Source organism: Loxodonta africana, chromosome 7 (genome assembly GCF_030014295.1).
Source record: "Loxodonta africana isolate mLoxAfr1 chromosome 7, mLoxAfr1.hap2, whole genome shotgun sequence".
Lineage (NCBI taxonomy): Eukaryota > Metazoa > Chordata > Mammalia > Proboscidea > Elephantidae > Loxodonta > Loxodonta africana.
In genome coordinates this window covers 91,280,811-91,303,242 of record NC_087348.1, presented here as the reverse complement: position 1 = coordinate 91,303,242, position 22,432 = coordinate 91,280,811, and the positions used below count along the sequence as shown (strand labels likewise).

General features: G+C 40.2%; 1 protein-coding gene across 3 annotated transcripts in view; it reads right to left on the bottom strand.

Moving 5' to 3' along the window:
- Positions 1 to 10,537: 10,537 nt before the first annotated feature.
- The window catches only part of PAAF1 (proteasomal ATPase associated factor 1), a 36,946-nt gene continuing 25,051 nt past the window's right edge, over positions 10,538 to 22,432 (bottom strand). For all 3 annotated transcript variants that reach the window (XM_003420047.4, XM_023538963.2, XM_023538964.2), the window contains 5 exons: positions 21,694 to 21,785; positions 20,093 to 20,208; positions 18,004 to 18,086; positions 13,401 to 13,483; positions 10,538 to 10,988 (listed from right to left, as the gene is read on the bottom strand). In XM_003420047.4, the coding sequence (XP_003420095.1) occupies positions 10,911 to 10,988; positions 13,401 to 13,483; positions 18,004 to 18,086; positions 20,093 to 20,208; positions 21,694 to 21,785 (452 nt within the window). In that variant the 3' untranslated portion in view covers positions 10,538 to 10,910. The remainder of the gene's footprint in view (positions 10,989 to 13,400; positions 13,484 to 18,003; positions 18,087 to 20,092; positions 20,209 to 21,693; positions 21,786 to 22,432) is intronic.

Here is a 22,432-nt window from a genome sequence, read left to right as displayed (position 1 = left end):
TTCTGCTCAGGTTCCGGAGGTGTGATTGGGCTGTGTGGCTGGCTGCTTCTCCCTGAGGAAACCACGGCTGAATGCTAGGACCAGCCCACTGCTGCCTACCGCCGCCGCAGCCACTCCAGAAATGGTGCCTGAGAGCTCCCCATGATTCAGGTCTGGTGACTCGTCTCTGCTTCTGAACAATCTCTTCCTCCCCCTGCCCCTCAGTGCATTTTCTAAGCTTGCCTTTTAAGCTCAGGGCTCCCAGCTTGTCACAAATATACTCGTTTCACTTGTTTTTTTGGGTCTTTGTTGTAAAGAGGGCTCCCCAGAAGTGTCTGTCTATTCCGCCATCTTGGCTCCACCTCTATTGAGCATTTTTATCAGGAATGAGTGTTGGGTTTTGTTGAATGCCTTTTCTGTGTGAATTGAGATGATCATGTGCTTCTTTTATTTATGTGGTGAATTACATTGATTGATTTTCTAATGTTGACCCATTCTTGCATACCTGATATGAATCCCACTTAGTCATGCTGCATTATTTTTTTGATATGATGTTGAGTTCTACTGGCTAGAATTTTGTTGAGAATTTTTCCATCTATATTCATGAGAAATATTGGTTTGTAATTTTCTTTTTTTGTGGTGTCTCTGCCTGGTTTTGGTATCAGGGTTATGCTGGCTTCATAGAATGAATTTGGAAGTATTCCTTCCTTGTCTATGCTCTGAAATAATTTAAGTAGTACTGGTGTACACTCTTCTCTGCATATTTGGTAGAATTTTCCAGTGAAGCCACCTGGGCCAGGGCTTTTTTTTGTTGGGAGTTTTTTTTTTTTTTTTTAATTACCTTTTCAATCTCTCATCTTGTTATGGGTCTGTTCAGATTTTCAAGTTCAGTTTGTGTTAGCTTGGGTAGGTATTGTGCTTCTAGAAATTTGTCCATTTCCTCTAGGTTTTCAAAGTTGTTGGAGTATAGTTTTTCATAGTCCTCTTTTTATAATCCTTTTTATTTCAGTTGGGTGTATTGTAATGTTCCCCATTTCATTTTTTATTTGGGTTATTTGCATCCTCTCCTGTTTTTCTTTTGTCAGTTTGGCCAATGGTTTGTCGATTTTGTTGAACCTTGCAAAGAATCAACTTTTGGTTTTGTTGATTCTTTCTGTTGTTTTTCTATTCTCTATTTCATTTATTTCTGCTCTGATCTTTATTATTTCCTATCTTCTGGTGGCCGTTGCCTTCTTTTGCTCTTCTCTATGTGTTTGTATTGTGTAGCTAATGATTTGATTTTGTCCCTTTCTTCTTTCTTGATGTGTGCATCTATTGCTATAAATTGACCTCTGAGCACTGCCTTTGCTGTGTTCCAAAGATTTTGGTATGATGTGTTTTCATTCTCATTTGATTCTAGGAATTTTTTAATTCCATCTTTGATTTCTTTTATTACCCAGTGGTTTTTAAACAAGTTACTATTCAGTTTCCATGTATTTGATTTTTTTTTTCTTGCTCTTCCTGTTGTTAATTTCTACTTTGATGGTGTTGTGATCAAAAAAGATAGTTTGTATTATCTCAGCATTTTGATTTTGCTGACGGCTGTTTTGTGGCCTATGATGTGGTCTATTTTGGAGAACATCCCATGTGCGTTGGAAAAGAATGTGTACTTTGCAGCTGTTGAGTGGAGTGTTCTATTTATGTCTATGAGGTCAAGTTTATTGATTGTGCCTTTAGATCTTCTGTATCTTTGCTGAGTTTCTTTCTAGTTGTTCTGTCCTTTACTGAGACTGGTGTTTTGAAGTCTCCTATTATTGTGGAACTGTTAATTTCTCTTTTCATACTGTTAGAGTTTGATTTATGTATTTTGGAGCACTGTCATTGGGTTTCATGATGGATCATCCATTTAATCGTTATATAATACCCTTCTTTGTCTTTTATGGTGAATTTTGTTTTAAAGTCTATTTTATCTGAAATTAGTATTGCCACCCCTGGTTTTTTCAGGTAGCTATTTGCTTGATGTATTCTTTTTCCATCCTTTGATTTTTAATAAATTTAAGCCTCTGTTTCTAAGGTGTGTTTCTTGTAGACAGTATATTGATGGGTCCTATTTTTTTTTATCCATTCTGTCACTCTCTGTCTTTTCATGGGTGTATTTAAGTCATTTATGTTCAGTGTAATTACTGGTAGGTGTGGGTTTTTGGTGTCATTTTGTAGTGCTTTTTTTGTGTGGTGCTGACATTTTCTTTGTTCCTCTTACTCTCTGTGTGAATTCCTTTTGCTTGTGGATTTTTTTTCATTTCTCTCTTTTTTATAGATTTTGTGTCTACTGAGATGTTATGTTTCTCTTCTCTGTTTTGTTGAGTAGGTTTGTTAACTTGCTTTGTGGTTACCTTGAAATTTACCCTTATCTTCCTAAGTTTGAACCAGTCTTTTATTACTTGGTATCCTCTCCACTGAAAGTTCTATACCATTTACCTCTTTTGTTGTTCTTAAGTTGTTGTCATTTACAGATTAACCTCTCTAGTTCCCTCTTGTAAACCTTTTAGTTTTGTTTCATCCTTGACAGGCTGTTGTCTGATGTTGTTGGTTCTCTAAGCAAAGGACTCCCTTTAATAATTCTTGTAAGTTTGGTTTGGTTTTTACATATTCCCTTAGTTTCTTTTTATCTGAAAATGTCCTAGTATCATCATCAGATTTGAGTGAGAGTTTTGTAAAGGTATATTATTCTTGGTTGCCAATTTTTTTCTTTCAAGTTTTTATATATGTCATCCCATTGCCTTCTTGCCTGCATGGTTTCTGCCGAGTGACCTTATTGTTTCCTGCTTCCCCTCTGTATGTGACTTTTCATTTTTCTTGAGCTGCTCTCAGGATTCTTTGTCTTTGATTTTAGTGAGTGTGATTATGATATGCCTTGGTGATTTTCTTTTGGGGTCTATCCTATATGGGGTTCACTGAGCTTCTTAGATGGTCAGCTTTTCATCTTTCATGATATTAGAGAAGTTTTCTGTCAGAAATTCTTCAGTGACCTTTTCTGTGTTTTCCCTTTTTCCCCTGTTCTAGAACTCTAATCGCTCATAAATTTTTGCTTTTGGTTGTACCCTGCATCATTCTCAAGGTTTCTTCATTTATCTTTGTTCTTTTATATTTCCTCAAAGTGGTATCCAAGTATTTGTCTTCAATTTACCTGATCCTGTCTTCCATTGTTTCAAAACTGCTCCTCAAAACTTCTATGACACTGTCCATTTCTGAAATATTACTATCTTTTGGGTTTCTAATTGTTGTTTTTGTATGATTTCTAGTTGCGAGTTTGTTTTGACATTTTGTTTCTGTATTATTTTTCTGAATTCTTCCATGATTTGTCTGAGAAACTAAGAAGAAAAAAATGCCCCAAGGAAACTTCTGGCTTGGTGGCACAAACCAAGGAAGTGGTCTCCCAGCTGAGCAGCACTGCACAGCAGTCAGGAAGGAGTGGAGATGGCACATGGAGCCAGGTGTTCAAGAGAAAAAAAAGGAAGGGGGTGAGAGAGAAGAAACCAAAAGAAGCCCCAAAAAGCAACAACAAAAAATGGTGCTGAAGGAACTGGCTGGTATGGACAGGTGAATTCAAGTGAGATGGAACCAGCGTCTCCCTGGCTGAGCTACCATGGCTCACTGGAAAGTGGCGGAGGCCAAGAAGGGGGAAGAAAGGTGCAGGCTGGGAAAGTGTGCATCACTGGTTACTCGGTGCTCTGTCTCCCGCTGGAAGCTCCATCACACTGCCTTCAAGTACTTCTTGGTGGGTGAAGTCAAAGATGGTGAATCTGTGCCACATTAGCTGATAGAGGACCTCCACTCCATAGCTCTCCTCGCTCTCTGGTCTCTGTCAGTTTCTTACTCCATTCAGTGTTTGGTTGAGTTCTTTATCCCTTCATTTGACAGTTCGGGTTCCAGGACTGACATTTGTCTCTGTTTTACTTAGTTTTTCTGGTCCTTGCTGTGGAATGATGCATGGTGCTTTTGTCTATAGTGCCATGTTGGCTCCACCTTCATGACTTACCACTCTTGATGTTGATCATCTGGCTGAGGTAGTTTGTCAGGTTGCTCTACCATAAAGTTGCTCTTTTTCTCCCTTTCTGTACTGTACTTTTGGAAGGAAGTCATTAATGCAGCCCACACTTATGGGAGTTAGGCTCCACCTCCTTGAGGGTACAGAACCCTGTTTCCTACTCACCACATCCAACCAGTCACCAAGCTCAGTCTATCCCACCTCCTAGACACCTCTCAGACCACTCCTCTGCTCTTCCTCCCCATGCCATGGCCTTGGCTCTGAATTCCCACAGCTCCCTCACTGTTCTGCCTGCATTATCTCTACCCTGCTAGACCATACTCTGCATTGCCCATAGTGAAGGCCAAACTCCTTACCCTAGCACACAGGCCCATTGTGATCTGATCCCTTCCTTCCCACCCTCACCTCTTACCAGCACCCTGCATGCACCTATTGCTAGGCAGTGGACAACAGTGCTTGCAACTGCCCAAACTATTTTCTCTTTCACATTCACATACGCTGCTACCCCTGTTCAGAACCCTCCCCACCATACACCCACTGACCCTGCCCTCAACCCAGCTAACTCATTATTTTTTCTTATGTAGTTTATATGCACAAAAGGGTAGCATTAGAACATTCCTTGTTGAAGCCCCTTGTGTGCCCTTTCCTGATTGTATTCTTCTACCTTTAAAGGTAACTACTATTCTGATACCTGTGTACCGTTCTCTTGCTTTTCTTCATAGTCTCAGTATGTATGTATGTATTTGGTAGTATGCTTGTAAATTTTTAACAACCAGCTCACTGGAAGTTAAAGAAACCCTGATTTGTAGCATTTGCCTATATATATACATACACACACTATATATATATATATATATACACACATATACATATTTAATTTTACTGCATTTTAGGTCAAAGTTCACAGTGCGAAACAGCTTCTCATTCAAAAATTCATGTGCAAATTGTTTTGTGACATTGGTTGCAATCCCCTCAATGTCTCAGCACTCTCCCCCTTTCCCTTCCCACCCCAGGTTCTCTGTGACCATTCGTCTAGTTTTTCTGTCCCTTTCTGCCACCTCGTCTTTGCTTTTGGGCAGGTGCTGCCAATTTGGTCTTGTATAACTGATTGAACTAAGAAGCACGATCCTCACGTGTTACGGTTTGTTTTACAGACCTGCCTAATCTCTGGCTTGAAAGGTGGACTTCAGGAGTGGCTTTAGCGCATTTGCCAAAATCTTGCCAGCTGATACCGGACAGCTTCAGCACACCACTATATGTATCCCAAACAACCTATCTACGTTTGCATAATTTTGAACTTTATACAAATGGCATCCTTTATACAAATGGTACATCTTTTTGTCTGTGTGATTTATTGCACAGAGGCTATATAGTACTCTGTTGATGGACATTTGGGTTTATGTGGCAACTTTGTTAAGGTAATGCCCAACAGTTTTCTGATGTGGTTATCCTACACTGGCAATAGCAGCATATGAAAGTTCCTTTTGCTCCACATCCTCACCGACACTTACTGTCAAGTTTTTAAATATTTGCCAATACAGTACGTATGAAATGGCATCTCATTGTGAATTTTATTTTGCATTTCTTGGTTAAGCATCTTTACATATTTATTAGCCATATGTTAGCATATTAGGTAATACATTAGCCGTTTGTTTTCCTCATTGTGAAATGCCTAATTCATGTCTTTGGCCCATTTTTCTATTGGGCTATCGTTTAAAAAATTTTTTTTTATTGTGGTGAAATATATGTACATTTGCCATTTCAACCATTTTACCATGTATTAATTCAAATGACATTAATTACATTAGCCACATTGTGCAACCATCACCACTACCCATTTCCACATTTTTTCATCACCCTTAACAGAAACTCAGTGCCCCTTAAGTGGCCTGTCTTTTTCTTTGGAAAATAGATCCTTTGTTGGCAATTGGTTATAAATCCCTTCTTTCAATTTGGAGCTTGTCTTTTCATTTTTTTTTTTTAATATTGTCTTTTGATAAAAAGAACATTATTTAATAGGGTCAAATTTGTCAATCTTTTCCTTTGTAGTTATATTTTTTGTATCTAGTTTAAGAAATGTTTCCCTACTTGAGGTCAAAAAGATGTTTACCTATATGTTCTTCTAAAAATCCTTTCACATTTACATATTTAATCCACTAGAACTGATTTTTTTTGTGTATGGGACAAGATGGCTTTTTTTTTTTCTTTCAGATATCCAACTGTTCCAGAACCATTTATTTAATAGTGTAGTATTTCCTCATCAACCTGTATTGACTGCTGGGTTATACATCAAGTTTTCACATATGCATGGGTTTGTTTGGATTGTTGTTCTGTTCCTGGACCAATGCCACACTATCTTAATTACTTCTTAATCTTCTTGTTCAGGAGTATCTTCTCTAAGTGCTGCTTCTTCACCTCAATCTCTCAAACGGAAACCTGTTTTTTAAAACAATCTAGTATCAGTCATATAGGGAAAGAGGAGTGCTGCATTTTAAACCTTATCTCTTAATTGTGGAAGAGAAAGTTTGACATTTCAGAAACTAAAAACCAGCTGGAGCACAAAAGAAAGATTGATTAAAAGATATTGTTGGGGCAACCAGGAAAACTTGAATGGGGTCTGCAGACTAGATGACATCCAGTGCTGATGCCCTTGTTTTGATGGATGTACTATGGTTATGTAAGAGAGTGTCTTTCAGCAAATGCACACCAAAGTGTTTTAAGGGTAACAGAACATAATGTTTACGTGTAACTTTCAAGAGATTAAAAAAATACATACATATACAGCATATATAACCTGTATGTGTATATATGTAGATAGAGAGAATGATAAAGCAAACATAAGAGAAAGTTAACAATTGAAAGATTTGAGTGAGTCTATACTGGAATCTTTTGTACTAGTCTTGCAACTATTTCAGTAAGTTTGGAAGTATTTTTAAAAAATGAAATAGAAAAAGAAGATTAAATACATCCACAAAAAGACTTGTCCAAGAAAAAAAAACGTTTCCCTTGCAAGGCTATTGTGAAGACTGTGCCTGGCACAGAATATAAATAGCTCAATAGCTGATGCCGCTGCCAGTTTTTCAGATCTAAGAGACCTCTGTCACCAGAAGCCACAAGGGGGCACCTGAAAGCCAAGAAACGAGGTCTAGCACAGAGCTTCACTAGGCCTGCAGGGGTGCGGAAGGATGGGGGTTGCCCTACCCTTCCTTACCCAGAATGCACTCTTCAATCCTAAAGAAAAAACAAGCTTTGTCTGCTGCAAACTAGGCCTGCTTCTATCCGTAGTGTTGTTGTTAGGTGCTGTCTACCAACTCACAGTGACCCTGAGTACAGCACAATAAAACACTGCCCAGCCCTGCATCATCCTCATAGTCATTCCTATTCCATTCATCGCTGACAAGACTACGGGACACCTGAGGGCTGGCCTCTGCTCCCTTGCTTCTCAAAATGAAATTGCTGTAGCCACGGAGGTCTCTTGCTACCTGCTCGTGACTACATGATGTAGTGGAAGAAAAACAGGCTTTGGAGACAGACTGACCGAGATCTAAATCATAGCTTTGGCTCTGGTACCTAATTTCTTGAGCCTCAGTTTTGCTAATGTGTAAAAACGGAATAACGCTGTCTTAGTTATCTAGTACTGCTGTAACAGAAATGCCACAAGTGGATAGCTTTAACAAAGAGAAATTTATTCTCTCACAGTCTAGTAGGCTAGAAGTCTGAATTCAGGATGCCAGCTCCAGGGGAAGGCTTCCTGTCTCTGTCAGCTCTGGAGGAAGGTCCTTGTCATCAATGTCTCCTTGGTCTAGGAGCTTCTCTGTGCAGGTTTCTTGGTGCTATGAGGTCCTCATGCCTCTCTGCTTGCTTTTCTCTTTTATATCTCAAAAGAGGTTGGCTTAAGACACAACCTAATATTGTAGATTGAGTGCTGCCTCATTAACATAAACCCAAAACCCAGTGCCCTCGAGTTGATTCCGACTCATAGCGACCCTATAAGCCTCATTAACATAACTACCACTAATCCCGTCTCATCAACATCCTGGAGATAGGATTTACAACACCTAGGAAAATCACATCAGATGACAAAGTGGTGGACAACCACACAATACTGGGAATCGTGGCCTAACCAAACTGATACACATACTTTTGGGGGATACAATTCAATCCATGACATATGCCATTTAGTTTTTAAGAATGTTGTGAGGATTAAATATATAAATGTAATACCAACAAGAGAGTACTCAATGAATTGTAGTATTTTATTTCTACACTTTGGTTTATGCATAAGCAACAGGGTATTGTAAAAGAAAATGGGATTTAAGGTTAAGGTATGCTGTGCTCATGTTTCTGCTATCTATGGCCGTTGGCAAATCACTTCATCTCTTTGAGTATTGCCACCTACATGTCACAGAGTAGTTATAAGGATTACATGAGAACATTGTTGTTGTTAATTGCCATTGAGTCCGTTCCAACTCATGGCAACCCCATGTGTGCTGAGTAGAACTCCTCCATAGGGTTTTCAAGGCTGTGACATTTCAGAAGCAAATCACCAGGCCTGTCTTCTGAGGCACCTCTGGATGGGTTTCAACCAACCTTCTGGCTAGTAGTTGAGCACTTAACCATTTGTGCCACCCAGGTGCCTGCATGAGAATATACCTTTAAAAATTCTGTCAACCATTCTATTACCCCAGCCAAGAATTACCTTCCTCCCTGTTATGGACTGAATAGTGTCCTCCAAAAATGTGTATCAATTTGGCTAAGCAATGATTCCTAGTATTATATGGTTGCCCACCATTTTGAGATCCAATGTGATTATCCTATGTGCTATAAATCCCAACCTGTATGATGTTAATGAAACAGAATTAGAAGCAGCTGGTGGCACAGTGTTTAAGAGTTCAGCTGCTAACCAAAAAGTCAGCAGTTCAAGTCCACCACCCACTCCTTGGAAACACTATGGGGCAGTTCTACTCTGTCCTATAGGGTCACTATGAGTCCGAATCGACTCAACGGCAACAGGTTTGGTTTTTGGTTTGTATGTTAATGAGGCAGGGCTCAATGTACAGGATTGGGTTGTATCTTGAGTCGATATCTTTTGAGATATACAAGAGAGAACTGAGCAGAGAAGACAGGGACCTCATGCCACCAAGAAAGAAGTGCCAGGAGCAGAGCACATCCTTTGGATCCAGGGTCCCTGCTGAGAAGCTCCTGGACTAGGGGAAGGATGATGACAACAACTTTCTCCCAGAGCTGACAAGAGAGAGAAAGCCTTCCCCGGAATCTGGCACCCTGTATTTAGACTTCTAGCCTTCCAGACTGTGAGAGAATAAATTTCTCTTTGTTAAAGCCATCTACTTGTGGTATTTCTGTTATAGTACCGTTAGTTAACTAAGGGAGCCCTGGTGACACAGTGGTTAAAAGCTCAGCTGCTAACCAAAATGTCGGCAGTTCAAACCTACCAGTTGCTCTTTAGAAACACTATGGGGCAGTTCTACTGTGTTCTACAGGGTTGCTATGAGTCAGAACCAACTTGATAGCACCTAACGACAACAACACGTTAACTAAGACACTCCTTAACGTAAACACAAATCTTATCCTATGTTGCCCAGCTCAAGTGTTACGTCCTTCGAGAAACCTTTCATCTGATAATCTCTAAAATATAAATGCTATGATATACTTACTCTAAAAATTGTTGGAAAGGATGAGGAAGGTCTAAATGTACTAAGATGGAAAGATCTCAGAGATATTAAGTGAAAATAAGCCATGAAATACATATATTATGATTTGGTTTTTATATTTAGGAAAAAAAAGTGACCATGTCATTCCTTTGCTTAAACCTTTAGTGGTTCCCCACTGCTGACCAAGTGAGGTCCAAGCTCCTTATCTGGCATTCAAGTCCCTTCACTATAATGAGTTCTCCCAAACCCTCAGCCTCATATCCTACAGACCACGCTCATCATCCTAGGAGTCTTAAGTTACAGCTATATCCAAAGTGTCCCTCACCATCTTTTCCTCTAGGTCAGTGGTTCTCAGGCTTCCGTGTCACCAGAATCACCTGGAAGACTTGTTAAAACACAGATTGGTAGACCCATCCACAGAGTTTCTGATTCAGGTCTGGGATGGGGCCCAAGAATTTCTATTTCTAACAAGTTCCCAGGTGATAATGGCATAAGTCTAGGGCCTACATTTTACAGCTACTGCCTTTACACTGATTGTGATTCAGTTTCTCTACCGGTATACAGGCTGACCAATCATGTTGGTTTGCCTGGGACTCTCCCAGTTTTAGCAATGAAAGTGCCATGTCACAGAAAACCCCTCAGTCCCAGGCAAACTGGGGTGGTTGGTCACCCCACCTGTATAAGAGGTTAATGTTCCAAATCTCTCCCAGGTTGCTGCTTATGGGATATTTACCATTACTGTCAAGCAGCCCTTCTCTATGGCCAACCCAACAGGGAGTTCCTGAGAGAGGAGCTTCATTGGCTTGACTGACTTTTTGCTGGAATGAGAGTGTTGAACAGAGTTTTCAAATTCAGCCCCTCCAAACACATTTCCTTTATTTCCTTCAGAGAAAAGGGTTCAATCAACTGGTCCTTACAAACATCTAACACAGTCGGTATGAGATCACACTATAAGCACCCATATCCTTGTCCTATGTTGCTGAGGTGAGTTTACACAAGGAGAAATTGTGGCAAATGCATTGAGCACATGTGAGCTTCTTACTGAGTTCAAAGTAGGGTCTCATCATCAGATGACAGTTCCACATGGGCCAGTGTAGCTGAGTTTCTGTGACTTCCAAGGGATGCCCACGTCAATAAAGGGCTATGATCCTTGGGAAGGACTGATGACGTTTCTGCTCATTCTTGATCAGCATCAATCTTTTCACTAGCTGGGGACTTCTCTTTCCAAGGGGTTAAAGGTCAGAAAGCTGATAGCGTCGCACAAGACCATCTCGACAGGAAGTGTATATCTGCTTCTCCCATGTGGCCACCTAGAACACAAGAGTTCACATTTCAAAAGAAGCCTGGGATGCTTCGAAAATCAGTCTTCAGGGAACATCTAGCTCAACTGGTGTAACATAGTTTATAAAGAAAATGTTCTACATTCTACATTGGTGAGTAGCATCTGGGGTCTTCAAAGCTTGTGAGGAGCCATATAAGTTACTCCACTGGTCTCACCCCACCTGGAGCAAGGGAGAATGAAGAAAACTAAAGACACAAGGGAAAGATTATCCAAAGGACTAATGAACTACAACTATCACTGTCTCCACTGGACTGAGTCCAGTACAACTAGATGGTGCCCGGCTACCACCACAGACTGCTCTGACAGGGATCATAATAGAAGGTCCCAGACACAGCTGGAGAAAAATGTAGAACAAAATTCTAACTCACAAAAAAAAGACCAGACTTACTGGCCTGACAGAGACTGGAGAAACCCCAAGAGTATGGCCCCTGGACACCCTTTTAGCTCAGTAATGGAGTCACTCCTAAGGTTCACCCTTCATCCAAAGATTAGACAGGCCCATAAAACAAAACGAGACTAAAGGGGCACCAGCCCAGAGGCAAGGACAAGAAGGCTGGAGGGGACAGGAAAGCTGTTAAGAGGTAACCCAAGGTCAAGAATGGAGAGTGTTGACATTTCGTGGGGTTGGTAACCAATGTCACAAAACAATGTGTATTGTTTAAGGAGAAACTATTTTTTTCTATAAACCTTCATCTAAAGTACAATTAAACAACAACAACAACAAAACAGAGCTCGTCATAGTCCCCATTAGCCCAAGGGAGTCTGAGAAGCTTTAATAACTCCGAAGGCAAGACATGAAGAATTACATCTATGGTATGTACTTAAAAATGGCAGGGTCAAGGGTGCACGTAGGACTACAGAGTAGAGAACCTAATTGACCTAAGTGGAGAGTAAAAACCCATCAGTGCTGCACATGGTTTAGTGCAGAGGGTCTGAACCTAGGGAGGAGATGTCCACAGATAGGCTTGGGTACCCCTTAACCTCATAAAATTGTATGCAAAAAAGTTCTGAATATGTGTCTTTTTTTTCTTGGGAAGATTTTTCAAGTTCTCTAAGAAGCCTGAGATTCAAAGAAAGTTAAGAACCAGTAATTTACTGGAAATAGCATGAATTTTAGAGTTAGCTTGATCTCAGGTTTGCTGCTGTGTAGCAGCATAAGCTAAGGCAATTTCTTAACCTTCCTGGCCCCCAGTTTCCTCATTTGTAAAGTATGTTAATTCACAATATAGAACACTACGCAGGAACTAAAAAATATATAGATACAGAGAGATAGAAAGAGTGGATCTATATACTATCTACCTGGAAAGAATTCTAACAAGTAAAAAAGAAAAAAAAAAGTCATAGGGCAAAATACATAGAATGATCCCAATTGTGTGCTAAGATAAAACTATATTATTTACATAAATATATAAACACAAAGGTATGTGTGCAAATTCTCTGAAAACAGTCTTGAAAGATATATGCCAAACTGTCAATGCTAGCCTCTCCTGGAGAGAGGAGTAGAACTAAAGGATTTTAAAGGAGATTTTAAGTCTGTACACTTCCCGTACTGCTTGACTTTCTATAGGAATGTATTATCAGTGTGTAATTTGTTAAAAAGTATATGAAAAATAGGAATAATGACTCCTATATCTCAAGAGCCCTGGTGACATAGTGGTTAAAAGCTCAGCTGCTAACCGAAAGGTCAGCAGTTCAAATCCACCAGCTACTCCTTGGAAACCCTATGGGAAAGTTCTATTCTGTCCTACAGGGTTGCTCTGAGTCAGAACCACAACAACAACAACAAAATACCTTAACAGAGATTAAATGAGACAATACGTGTAAAACATCCTGCATAATATGTGGTCAATATATATTTCCTCATTCATTTTTTTCTTTCCAGTCTAATCAAATGAGCAAATCAGTACTGAACTTTAAATAACAACGGCTAATATTTAATACTTTTTTTTTAATTTACAAAAAGCTTTCATATACATTATCATTCTCATTTTACAGATGGATTGACAGACTAAAGAGGCAAAGTGATTTTCAAATTTCTAAAGCCAATTAGTGAAGTCACTTTTAACTTAAAACCCTGATTTCTTTCCATCCCACCATAATGCTTATAAAATAAAAATTATCACTCCTAGTGACCACAAGGAAACCCTGGTGGTGTAGTGGCTAAGAGCTACAGCTGCTAACCAAAAGGCTGGCAGTTTGAATCCACCAGGTGCTCCTTGGAAACTCTATGGGGCAGTTCTACTCTGTCCTATAGGGTCACTATGAGTCGGAATTGACTTGACGGCAACAGGTTTAATGACAAGGAAGCTAGATTCAGTCCCTTGAAGCCCTAGATCCTGGGTGAGAATCACCCAGGCTTGGTCTCCTCCCAGGCCTGTACCTTGTACACAGGGTCACAGTCAGCCCCGGTGAGTTCCATGACATAGTCTAAATCTTGCTGGATAATGAAACAGCTTCCATCACCTAAAAGACAGAAAGAAAACTCAGATAACTGAAGAGAACGCTGCATTCAAAAGAGTTAAAAACTCAATCTTTTGATTTATTTTGGTAGATCACTAGCCTAAGAAGATAGTCCTAAGACACCTAACTGTGTTTTATCACATGGCCAACTATGAATGATGGATAGCGCCTGCTTAGAATGCTGGGTTGGGAGGATTTGGAGGCCAATCTAATAGTAAGTGGTGGATTGAGGATTTAAACTCAGTTCAGTATAGGTCCAAAATCTATGCTCTTTCCACATCATGCTATTGCCCAATAAAATGAGGGCTATGTAGGAGGTAGGGCAGCAGCTATAAATTTCAATCATGAACACGGAGATGACAGCTGAAACAACGAGGTCAGTCTTTGAGGAAGTGTAAAGAAAGAAAAGGTAGACAGACAAAAGCAGTGTTATGTTAAATTGTGTCCTCCCTCACCTCCCCCCCCCAAAAAAAGTGCTGCAGTACTAACTCCTATACCGACAGATATAATCCCATTTGGTAACAGAGTTTTCTTTGTTATGTTAATGAGTCATATCAATGTAGGCAATGTCTTAAACCCAATTACTTTTGAGATACAAAAAGAACAGAATAGGCACAAAAGCAAGGAAGCACACAAGGGGGAAGAAAGATGCCACGTCACATTAAGTTCTCCAAGGAACAGAAGCTGAAAAGAGACAAGGACCTTCCCCCAGAGCCAAGAGAGAGAAACCTTTCCCTAGAATTGGTGCCCTCAATTCAGACTGCTAGGTCTTCTAAACTGTTAGAAAAAAAAAAAAATTCTGTTCATTAAAGTCACCCACTTGTGGTGTTTCTGTTACAGCAGCACTAAGAAACTAAGCCAAGCTGCATCAGGAAATATTTCAGGTTTATGGATGGTACAACAGCAGGAACAGCAAAAGAATTCAAGTTCAACAAATCGATCTGAAAACCTATAGTATACTATGAATCATGTAAGGTACTTAAAAATATAAGTTATTGAAACCAAAGAAAGCAGTTACTGAAGAGAGGGATTAACCAGAAAATCATACAGTATCACAGAGATCAAAGGAGCTAATAGTTTAAGAAGAAGGAAATAGCTGTTACAGAATTCATTACCAGGAGTCATGTAAGATAAAGGCAGAGATTTACTCATTCATTCAACAAATGTGCTAAGAGCCTTTTGGCCTGTGTAAGAGCTGGGAAAACAGAGATGAAGAAGACATGGTACATGCCCTGAAAGAAACTTAGAGGCTAGTAGACGAGACAGGGCTATAACTGGAAAAGTCACTAGATCTAGCAAGAAGCACATCATTGGTGGCCTTTAGAAGGGCAATTTGAGCAGAGGGACAGGGATGGAAGCCAGACTATTGAGAGTTCTCAGGGGAAGCGTATGACATGGCAGCAAAACTCTCATCCCAGAAATCTGGCAGCAAAGGGAATCAAAGAAAAAGGATCATAGTGAGTGGTGGTAGCAGCATCAAGGTGAGCTGCCACAAGCCTATACCAGCTGTTGTCTTGTCAAGGTTCTGTAACGGGACTGCTGCATCACAAACTGGTGCCAAGCCACGGGAAGAGCAATTAAGGCAGAGTGAGCACAGAGTGCTAGAAACTTAGGTCTATAGATTGCCGGTTACTCTTTACTACGGTCTGCAAATTCTGAACAAGGGCCCGTGAAATAAGGCATTAATTTGACCGGGATGAAAGACATTTGAGAGATGGCCATGAAATCCAGACCTGTAGGCTGTCTACCCAAACAACTGTTCTCCAGCCCTTTTCCTTGCTAACACAATCTCAAATTGTTTCTAGTAAAAGGTGACCCAGTAGGTAAAACTTGATTAGCCTACACCAACTATGATAATTCCATTCCCTTGCCAGTGACTACCTTAAGCAGGGGCATGTGATATAATTTTGGCCAATGAGATAAGACAGCAAGTCTGCTGGGATGCTCCTGAGGAAACTTCCCTCATTCTTAAAAAGAATGTAATAGTACCCACTATTATGTGCGGATGAGAGTTGATGCAGCTGTCTTGCACTGTGATCATGAGGGAATAAGCCTGCGAACAAAACCTAGGGAGGAGAAAGCCAGAAGATGGAAAGAAGCTGGGTTCTCGGTTTTCTTTTTCCTTGCTAAAGCTTTTATTTTAAAAAAGTTTTTTTTTTTTTAAATAAACTTTGCATTTTGGAATAATTTTAGATTTACAGAAAAGTTACTAGTACAGAAAGCTCCCATATGCCCTTCAGCCAGTTTCAGTTTCTCCAAATGTTATCATTTTACATTTGTCAAAACTAAGAAACCAACACTGGTACAACACTACTAACTAAATCCCATACTTTACTCGGCTATCACCAGTTTTAATGTCCTGGATCCAATCTAGGACACCACATTGGTTTAGCTGTCAAGTCTCCTTACTCTCCTCTACTGACTTTGTTTTTGAATCACTAAATTAGTTTAAAGGAGTCTTGGTGCTGCAATGGTTAAGTACTCGGCTGCTAAGTGAAAGGTTGGTGGTTCAAACCCACCCAGAGGCTCTGTGGGAGAAAGATATGGTGATTTGCTTCCTTAAAGATTACAGCCAAGAAAACCCTATGGGACAGTTCTAATACATGGGGTTGCTGTTGTTTGGAACTGACTCAATGGCACCCAACAAAACAACAAATTAATGTAAAACTGGAACCACCATATACCTGGACTTCTTAGGTGAAATAGTATACTTTCCTAATTATTTAAGCCATTTTTAAGTTGGTGTTCTGCTATTAATAGCCAAAAACATCGTAACTGTTAACACTGGAATATTCAGGTTAGGTGGCCCCTCCATGCCGTACAGCTCCGTCCTCCTCACTTACATGATTTCTATAAGAAGCCACAGTATTTCTTAATGGATACACTGCTCCAGGCATTTTCCCCAACCTCACTCCCAAACTCCATTCCAAATATTTTGTCCTGACTACGCCAAGCTACTCACTTTATCAAGAACATATATATAAAGCATCGAGTACCAAAACACCAAACCCACTGCCTTTGAGTCGATTCCAACTCATAGTGACCTTATAGGACAAAGCAGAACCACCCCATAGGGTTTCCAAGGAGTGGCAGGTAGATTCAAACTGCTGACCTTTTGGTTAGCAGCCCAACTCTTAACCATTATGCCACTAGGGTTTCCCCATCAAATACAGTACCTACCATATAGCAGGCACTCAGTAAAGGCTAGGTCCCTTCTTTTCACTCCTTTTCCCTCATCTATGCCTTTGCACCCACTACAGCTTTGGTCTTAAACGTCCATCTTTACATCTCCACCTGGTAAAATCTTCACTGACTTAGAAAAGATTGAAGTTGAGAATTTCATTTTACTTGGATCCACAATCAACACCCACGGAAGCAGCAGGCAAGAAATCAAAGAACGTATTGGGCAAAACTGCTGAAAAAGACCTCTTTCAAGTGTGAAAAAGACGTCACTTTAAGGACTAAGGTACGCCTGACCCAAACCCTGGTATTTTCAATCACCTTATATGCATGTGAAAGCTGGACAATGACTAAGGAAGACCAAAGAATTGATGCTTTTGAATTATGATGCTGGTGAAAAATATTGAATATACCATGGACTGCCAGAAGAATGAGCAAATCTGTCTTAGAAGAAGTACAGCCAGAATGCTCCTTAGAAGTGAGGATGGCAAGACTTCGTCTTACATACTTTGGACATATTCTCAGGGGGGACCAATGCCTGGAGAAGGACATTACGTTTAGCAGTAAGCAAAAAAGAGGAATACGCTCAATGAGATGGATTGACACATGGCTGCAATGAGGGGCTCAAACATAGCAATGATTTTGAGGACGGCACAGGATCATGCAATGTTTTGAGCCAGAATCGACTGGACGGCACCTAACAGCCACCACTACCAGAGTTAGCTGCTCTCCACGCAGGCTTCTACTGCAGCACTTAGCAAACTGTACTGCAATCACATGTTCCCATGTCTGTCTTCTTTAACATCTGTGAGCTCCTCGGGGCAGAAACTGTAGCTGATTCATTGCTGAATTCTCAGTGTCTTGCAATAACATGGGCCCACTCATTCCAGAGCCCTGGTGGCACAGTGGTTAAAAGCTCGCCTGCTAACTGAAAGGTCAGCAGTTTGAATCCACCAACCTCTCCCTGGAAACCCTAGGGGGCAGTTCTACTCTGTTGTATAGGGTCGCTACAAGTCAGAATCAACTCGTTGGCAATGGGTTTGGTTTTTTTTTTTTTTTAAACTCATTTAACTTTTATTGAGCACCTACCACATGGTTGACACTCCCACACGGTTAACACCCGGCTAAATGCTGGGGATAACATATTGAATAAGGCAGTTTCTACTCTCAAGGGAGTACAAAGATAGTTACAATGTACAGTGGTAAGTGCTATGCAATAAGCATAATGTACCACAGAATCATGGAGGACCACGCCCCTAACCCAGCCACAGGGAAGACATGTAAAACTATGTTTAATTAACTGAACCACAAGAAAGGACCTCTCAGTTGTCCCCTGGGCCCACCTTGGCTAGCAATGAATCCATCTCTGAAACTCAGCAGGGAGAGAACTGGTGCTCCTGATCTGTGGATCACCTGAACTGGAACCCTAGGATTCAGAATAAAAGGGACAACTTTATTTTTTTTCTTCCACAACAATGCTTGACTATATTTAACATACAGTATTAACCACAGAAGAGTGAAGTGGACAAATACAGAAGGAGATTAAACATCCATATGGCTTCTTTCCTGGCAAAATCCTAACTGGCAGATCCAGGTAAGCCACTCAAAATCCCCTTGAAGATCTTCCCACTGGGATACGAGGGATGGTACCAGAGACTAGAAAGCATGTCTGAAGAGGATTGATGTGCTGATGACAAACTAGATGAAAATTATGATAAAGTGGGGAGAAGTGGTCATTTTACAACAGAGCCTCAAGACAGCAGAGTCAAATGCCACCAGGTCCTTGGAGTTGCATTTCCATCTGTTACTTAGGTGACAGTGCGGTGATGATGGTGATGATAACGGTAAAAATATTAATAGCTGCCAAATGTTGAGGCTATTTTAGGCATTTTACAGACTGTATCTCATTTATTTGATACTATATTACAGAAAAGTAAGCATCATAAACCCCATTTTCAGATGAGGAAACTGTGACTCAGAGAGCTTACATAATTTGCTAATAATGGTTGATGGTGGGATTTAAATCCAGGCACAAGTACACTTCGTCACTGTGATGGTCAGGGTCTGCGTAAGGGTTGGTAAGAACTGCTAGGTTCTTCCCACTCTGGAAAGGAATCACTATGGTAGAACTAAAAAGGTACTGAAGAACGGGAATTAGAGAAATATACCTCACCATGGGTAGAGACTTGCCTTTCAGCAAGGCTATACATGTCAAGGAACACTGGTGGCAAAGTGGTTAAAAGCTCAGCTGCTAACCAAAAGACTGGCAGTTTGAATCCACCAGCTGCTCCTTGGAAATCTATGGGACAGCTCTATTCTGATCTATAGGGTCACTGTAAGTCTGAATCGACTCAGCGGCAAGGGGTTTGGTTTTGAGTTTTTGGATACATGTAAATAAAAATCAGTAAGAAAAGATGTAAACTAGTGACCTTATCTGGAATTTCTTCACTGCTCTTGGGATGAAGTCCAAACTCCTTAAGACAGTATGTAAGGCCTTATTAAGCAGGCTCCTGTTTTCAGGATCACTTCTCACCACTGCCCCAAATGCATGCTACATGCCTACCATATTAAGCTTTTCAGAGATCCCTGAAAGTGTCATGCTTTCACATGCCTGCATGCTTCTGTATGTTATTCGACCTAGGGAAGGTCCTTCTCTTCTTTACTTGCAACTTCCTACTCCGCGAGATCCAATTAAAGCTTCGTTTCCTGGGTGAGGCAGTCTCATCTCCTTCCCTCCTTGCTGCTTCCTCAAATTTCTGAGTATAGTATATCCCCATCAGACAGTACCACAACAGACTTTTACTTGCCTTTCTTTACCCTTAGACCTCATGCGTCTCAAAAGCAGAGTTTGCATCTTTTATTTCTGTTTTTCAGTGCCTTGCACAAAGCCTGGTGCCCACAGAAATCACTCAATAAATTATCAGTTGAACAAGGGAAGAAAATAAAAGAAGGCAGAGAATCGCAAAGACTGTTAAGTCCTGGAACAGAGAGTTGTGAATATTCTCTCTGAATATCTTTAAGACTAGGATTAAGTCTGTCTTAGGTTATTACTAAAACTAAAGAAACAGAGCTGGCTTATGTAATCTAAATACGACTGTTCAATCTTAGGCTAGCCCAAGTCTAATACCAAAGCAGTAATTGCTGAGTTCCTTAAAACTGAGAGTTCTAGACAATCATTTCTGATGAAATGCTATTTCATTTCATTAAATGCAATCACTACAGCAGAACAGTCAGGACGGTATGAATCTAATTATCTTTTGTTATGCTTTAAGCAATAATAAGATCAGATCATTCACACTGGAAAACTTTTATAAATAGAAAAATATACCCTTGATCAACAGTCATCTATATGCTAGGCTAAATCAGTGTTAAAGCCAATAAAAAATTCCACTCTGCAAAAGACCTGCATCATGCAAATAGATGGTGACTCACCTCGGACTCCTTACATCCAACTGATAAATGTTTCCATCCTGCGTCCCAGCCAATAGTGAGAAGCCAGAGAGAAAAGTACAGCAGTTGAAGGCATCTGAGCCAACAAAGAGGAACACCTGGGGACAAACAGGAGCCAAAAAAGCTGTTTAAAGATTAATTTGTTTTCAGGAATAAATAGGCACCAAGAAAAGGAAAACTTCACTATTTTTAGATATTTTTCTTTCTACTCCTTTATGCATTCCCAAGCAGTAAAAAAGAATTCACCAACGACTGAGGAGGAAGCATTCCCAGGATTTCAGGAACCTCAGGTTGGCTGAGGACTTGAGCAGTTTATATAACGCCATACTGTGGGGTAGCAGCTTTCAAACCACCACTCCACCCCAACACCACTGACTCATAAGATCCCTATCACCAAAAATTCTTTTTATTACAACACCCTCCCCCACTTGACAAACACTTGTAATTCACACATTTGGGGTTTGCTTCATGTCACTTCAAGCAACATTTTGAAGGTGGTAATTTGTAGGAAAAAAAAAAAAAGAAAGGCTTAAATAAGGTGGCAATTTAAAGAATCGCAATTCTCCCTGTGTATCTGAAAAAGGAATTTATTATGATTTCATTTATTCCTTACTATTTTCTCAAACTGGTCTTTTCTCCCTCAAATGTCCTAAAAACAAAAAAAATCCAAACCAACAAAAACCCCTAATTCCCCTTTGGAAGTAAGAGCCAGTATGGAAATTCATAGTGCAAAGGCAATTTTATCAAAAAAGAGTGATGCTCCTGGAGCAAACTTTGCAAATGAAAATGGCATAAGCACAAGAGTAATGGGGTGAAATGAAAATACAAAGCCTATGGCCAAATCAAATCATTAAAGTTGTCTGGGTAATGACGACAGGAGCTAGAAGGAAATTTAATAAATCTAATCTCAGGGAAGACAAAGTTTACTCAAGAGCACAGTCTCAAACTGCAGAATATGAAAGACAAAAATTCAATGAATTCTTCTATAAGAGACATTCAGGTCATTAATTGAGAGCCCTGATTCCATGAGTCCGTTACTTAGAATTTCTTATGCATTATCTCAGAGGTAGAAGGGGCCATAAAGAGCATCTATATACTCTCTTCATTTTACACTTTAGCGCACTAAGGCTCAGAGAGGAAAACTGACTTAAAGATGGCAAAGCAGTAGAATATTTAATCTTCATCACATAACTCTACAAGCTAAGTCTTCTAATATGTTCAGGGATGAAGAAACTGAAGTTCACAGGGGTTAAGTAACTTGCCCAGTGTTGTCACCATCAAGTGGATAAAACAAATAAAAAAATCAAACCTGTTGCCATCAAGTGGATTCCTACTCATAGTGACCCTATAGGATGAGGTAGAACTGCCCCATGAAGTTTCCAAGGAGCACCTGATGGATTCGAACTGCTGACCAGCTCTTAACTACTATACCACCCTGCTCTTAATCACTACGCTGTACTTTCATCCACTCATACTCCTCAAAAGATGAAGGCGGCAAATAGAAATGTTTTCAACACAGCTTTCCAAGAAAGTGAGTGACCCAGGTTGCCTCAGAGTTCAAAGGTCTTATAGGAATCACTTGCCGGCTGTCTGCTCTGTAGTCCCAGGCACTGAAGCTTCTTATCTTCTCGGGCCAACAGCAACATTTTCGCCTCAGTTCCAACCTCCCGTTCACCTGCATGACAGATGCGCTATGTCATTAAGGGGCTGGGCTGATCAGCGGGCAGAACCCACGAACCACAAGTGGCAAAGGCCGTTTACTGACTACGCTCTATGTTAGTGATTCACTTATTAACTTAAAAAAAAATTATTATACTCTGTATCTTGATTGTGGTGATATTTATACAACTGTATACATCTGTTAAAACTCAGAACTATACACTTCAAAAGAGTGAGTTTTACTGTATGTAAATTATACCTCACATGCAACTTCAAAAATTATTATTAAGTCCTTTGTAATAAAACAGGCACCATACTAGGAGCAGGGGTATATTGCTGAACAAAATAGACAGGCTCTGGCCTCAAGGCTCTGGTGGAAATGCAATTTATTCAGTCACTCAATAAATATTCACTGAAGGTTTACTATGTATTAGACACTATTCTAGGCACTGAGGAAATAGTGATGAACTAACAAAGCCCTTGCTTTCAAGGATTCCAGTGGAATGAGGCCATTGACAAAAAAAATAGGATAATTTTAAAGACAGTGATAAATTCTTCGAAGGAAATAAAACAGAAAAATACGACCAAAAGTGACTAGGTGGAGGGAGGTAGGGTAGGAGAGGGCAACCTTAACTTCAAAAAGGCTCTTCAGAGGACACTTTT